The sequence below is a fragment of the Cryptotermes secundus genome, unplaced genomic scaffold (assembly GCF_002891405.2).
Source record: "Cryptotermes secundus unplaced genomic scaffold, Csec_1.0 scaffold43, whole genome shotgun sequence".
Classification (NCBI taxonomy): Eukaryota; Metazoa; Arthropoda; class Insecta; order Blattodea; family Kalotermitidae; genus Cryptotermes; species Cryptotermes secundus.
This window is the reverse complement of record NW_019723298.1, coordinates 682281-687176: the sequence shown is the minus strand read 5'-3', so window position 1 is coordinate 687176 and position 4896 is coordinate 682281. Positions and strand designations below refer to the sequence as shown.

Below are 4896 nucleotides of genomic sequence, written 5' to 3'. Positions count from 1 at the left end.
GCAACTGCATGTTTTTGAGCAGAGCGACTTGGAGATCTCAAAATCGACTGTCGAACTGCCTCCACATTTTCTGGCGTTGTAACGGTCCATTGTCATCCTGATGTTTTTTCACCACACTCCCGGTTGTCCTGAAGTTCTCTACCCACAAAACAATTGATTTCCGGTCGGGAACCAGACCTCTGGGCTCAATTCCGAAGTGAGTACAGAACGCACGCTACACCGCCACATAGGAATGGTTGTTCGAAAAATAGGCTTCGACAGCAAACGCACGCTGCTCACTCGTCCACCTCATGTTTCCTACTGAGGGGTATTAGACAGAAACTTCTGCGACTGCTGCGTTCGCCGAGCCTATCCCCACTTTTCTGCAACCTCCCCTCCCTTCACAAAAAGGAAGTTTCTGTGCCCCACCCTGTATTTGTGAGACTCAGTCAATCAGCGAGCACACATACAAACAGCATGCTGATCTCTGCCTATATTCTTCCTTAAGAAAGGAAAGTATGCTAAGAAATGAATGGCATGTGATGTCAAAATTTTAATTGGCCAACTTAATAGTGAAACTACTGTAGTATGAGGGAGTCAGTAAGTAGGTCAAAAACTGATATAAAACGTAATACATGTGATATTCAGACCTGGGAAAAACTTTTTTTTCGTGACATATCCTTCACAAACATTGACATGCTTGTCCCATTGCTTTACTAGTGCATCAAAACCAACAGCATAAGAAGTCTTTTGACTCTTGTTTCAGCTACTTCCACACCTGGTCGGGCATCATCTGCAATTTTCTAACGTCCTTGAGAAAATTTCTCAACCCAAGTGTGAACCACTTTACATGACAAACACTTCCCACCATAAACAGGATACATTTCATTGTGAATATCCTTTGCGTTGAGTCCTTTTGCCCACAAAGAAACGCAAACATAACGCTGCTCTTCGGTAGTATTATCCTCAAGCATGGTCACCATTCTGGCTATTGAAATTGTCCTTTGAACATATGCATGCGTCTGCTACCTAGATTGTCATGAAGCTGGACTGTGCTGCTACCTAATGATAAACATAGAAAACCCATTACATTCATTACAGCTGTTTTACTTCCATTTGTGACATATTTACTGACTTTTCCTCATATAAGCCATGTTTCATGACTGACCGCTCAGAAACTTTATTTCAGGAAGCTGACTCAGGTCCCATGCTAATATAGGTGCATGCACACACACATACCATTAAAGTGTTATTGCATCATGTAGGATCCTCTGCAATGATGACACTGGAAACTCATTTCAATAGTACATTTTTCTTCTGTGTAACAGGCAGAGTTTCGATTCTACTGGCTGAAGTCAAAGATGGAAGAAATGTCATGTCTTTCGGAGCGCTCAAATGACAATGCTTTTGTTTTTACCTCACTTCCGTATCATGAGTGCAGTGTCTCAACAATGACTAATATCATGGCCTCAGAGAATCTGTTTGGACAAGATGGACCTGCTCTAGATGGGTTACTATTCTATCATTCAGAAGCACATTATGTTCCTGGGCGTACACCATTGGTTGGATGGCTAAAGCCTCATATGATGGCCACTATCCTGAGTATTCCAGTAGCTTCAGTGTATCTTCAGGTTGAGAGGGAGAAGAAACACAGGAGATTCCACAAACATAAGGGCAAATCACAGGTAAATTTTAAAACTGAAGGCAGCTGTTATAGCCAGGGGTCAAAACATAAGGTTTTCAGTGGTGACTGACAAATTCTGGCTGGTGACTATCTCCGAGCTTAGTTTTTTTTAGTTCTGGCAATGTCACCTGACCACCTGTAGCACAGAGGATATGGTGTACCACAGTCAAAGACATTAAAATCACCATAACTGGCGAGACATAATGTTAGCAAGAGATGGAAACTGCATAGTGTTTTGGTTGGAAAATGTGAAGGGAAGAGACCGCTTGGAATATACTAACATATGTGCGAGGATTTTAAGAAAGATTTTAATCCTTTGAAAACCACAAGCCAATTAAATCAGCTTGGAGTACTTGCATCGCAAATACCACAGCCAAACAGATCTGTTTCTTAATCGTTTAGTACATCATTTCTGTTCATAGATGGCACCAAATGTGACATACCGAAGTGCCTTCTTGTCAGTAAACTGTATGAGAACAGGCCACTCCAGTCTTAAAGCAAACTTAAGTAGATTTCACATTGTGTCCACAGCTGAATGTGAATGTGGTGACGGGCTGCAAATGGAGGAACGTACCTTCTGGGACTGTAAACAGTATAAGGGCTGATGGGCAACAATGATGGGCATTCTGTCTGAGAACAGCAAAAAAGAATACCCAAAATTAGTTACAGAGCTCTTAAGGCTAGAAGAAACAAGATTTGTGCAAGGCATCTGTTACTTCATAAACAACATTCCTGTATTTATTTACATTAGACGTGTAAGAAAAGAAGTCAATGTACAAAATAACAGTATACTCTGATTTAAATTAAGATATATATTAGGAATCGCAGGGACATCACTGTAATGGTATAACATGTTTATGAGACTATGCTACAGATGGCCAGATGGACATTGCCCAGACCTTTTTTTGTAGTGACAGTTATTTTTCACAGTAAATGAAAAAGTTTATAAGGAAGAACAAGCTTTCAGGAGATATGTGCCTGTAGTTGTTTGAAGGTCATTTAAGAGCTAGTGTGAGTTTTTCTGTGAAATGGCATTTACTCTCAAGCAGCCTTGGCATTTATAGCAGGTCTGTGGTGGTGCTTTGTAGTTAGAGGGGTTAAAGAAGTAGAACAATAATGTGGACTGGATTGATTTGGCTGACGTAGATACCAGTGATGGGCCTTTGTAAACATGATAATCAACGTTAAGATCCATAATATGCACTTACAGTAATATTCTGACATGCCAGAAGCTTCTCAAGAAGGACTCCACTGTACAGAGTTACTCGGAGGACTGAAAAACAGAAAAGAAACTCTGCATCCAAGGAAGAGCATAAGGACACAAAAAATGAACGTGAAGAAAGAGAAAGAGACAGATAAAACATTTTTCCACTGTACTGAAAACAAACTTGTGCACATGTGCCTATGAATGGAGGATAAATCCATACAGCACTTTGGTTGGAAAGCACCAAAAGATTGGACCACTTGAGAAATGCACACAGAAGGAAGGACAATAAACCTTTTGACTACCAAGCCCCACCATAGAACTGCAAAGGATGCTTTGCAGTAAATGTAGCTGCATAGAAAAATCCACAATACATGTATTTTCACAGATTACCTTCAGACCACAGTAACAGATAGATAAAAGGCCTGAAAATCTTACTAATTGATTCACACTGAGCCAGTCCCTTCAGCCGTAGCAGTTTCAACACAGGTAAGCTAAGCTGATCTAATCAATATAAGGTGGTCATGCAAGGCAAGGTTAAAATTTATCTTAACCTTTAATGTATGGACTTTTAAATTGCCGGCAGCCCTCTGCGGCCAGAATTTAAATGGCCCTAAGTCTTTAACATTGCAGACTTTAAAAAAGGTTAACCTTTAACAGCCGAATGTTATATATATGCAGCAAGCAGCACCCCATGTTGGCCGAATGTTATAATTATATGCGGCAGGACACGTGCTATCTTTGGTAGTGCTGACAGTTTGACCTAGGGTTTCAAACCAAAACAAACCCACATAAGTCATGTCAGTGGTTCATTCCTTAGCTCTGAACAATGAAATCGTTTATCATGGAACTGGTTTCGATACCATTTACGTTTAGATATGACTGTTTATGACCTAGTCAGCCAAATAGAGCCCAGCTTTATTTTGAGAAGTGATGAGGAAATATTCATCGGTGCTTGCAGATGAGTGCTTCCAGAGCCTTCAGGGAAGTGTGACGCATTCAAGGATTGGTTTCCAATGGCAAATTATCAGTTAGGAAGTCAGTGTTGGATTGTCATATATATTTCTTTATCAGTTAAACAGTTAGTGTCAGACTGTCATTATTTCTTTATATGGTATATCATTTTTATTTTGTGTCTCAGAAGTGGTATAAACCCACTGAGCCAGTTATTACTTTGTGAGTAAAAGGCATCTTCGCCACTGTGACTTTCGGTATCAGTGTCGGACTGGCACTCTTTTCGACTAGTATTATAATTAGTTACTATAGGATTCTGACGATGGTGTATAACACACTGATATGTTGGGATTTTTGACCAGTGATTGAGGCTAGCTCTTTCTAAGGGACCCAACTGAATAGGTGTTTTCCTTCACCTGAGGACGGAAACAGATCCAGTTTCCGAAACGTCGTGTTTTTATTTGTTATCTTAAAAACCAGGACGATGGATAAAGTCCAAAATCCCAACATATCAGTGTAGTATTATAATTACTTTGCATCACTATTTTGCGAGTATTACTAACAGGTGAGAGTGTCGCTTTGTCAGTCAACATAATTTATTCGATTTTGCTGGAACCCCCCTTCCCCCAAGATGATTCTTCAATCGCACAAAGCGAATATCATGGTCACTGGCACCTCTCAGGGGAGGCCAAGGGTACCTGAGGCCCCAACTGAGTTGACTGGAGATGAAACATTCACAACACTGGCCAACCAAAGGGAAACAAAGACGTGTGATTCACTAAATAAGAAAAGCAGGAGCACGCTTTTCTATTGCAAAAAGTGTGATGTTGCTCTGTGTGAGGTGAACTGCTTCAAGAAGTTCCACGCACATCAGAGTGTGAGTATTGTAAACTGTGAAGTGACGCAGTTCAAACTCATATACAGTCTGAACAAAATATTATTGTATATAGTGTGATCACCATGATTCAAGGTTGAAGAAAAACAATGGGTAAGTCCTTTGGAATTTCATAACACATATAATAAAGATTATATTTTGCATTTCATGACAAAATAATCACAGTTAATTTTCGTTTGT

At 40.1% G+C, this 4896-nt stretch overlaps 1 protein-coding gene across 2 annotated transcripts in view; it reads left to right on the top strand.

Moving 5' to 3' along the window:
- LOC111861634 (snurportin-1) overlaps positions 1-4896 on the top strand; it is a 22797-nt gene that overhangs the window by 17213 nt on the left and 688 nt on the right. For both annotated transcript variants that reach the window (XM_023846361.2, XM_023846360.1), the window contains one exon: positions 1308-1664. In XM_023846361.2, the coding sequence (XP_023702129.1) occupies positions 1308-1664 (357 nt within the window). The remainder of the gene's footprint in view (positions 1-1307; positions 1665-4896) is intronic.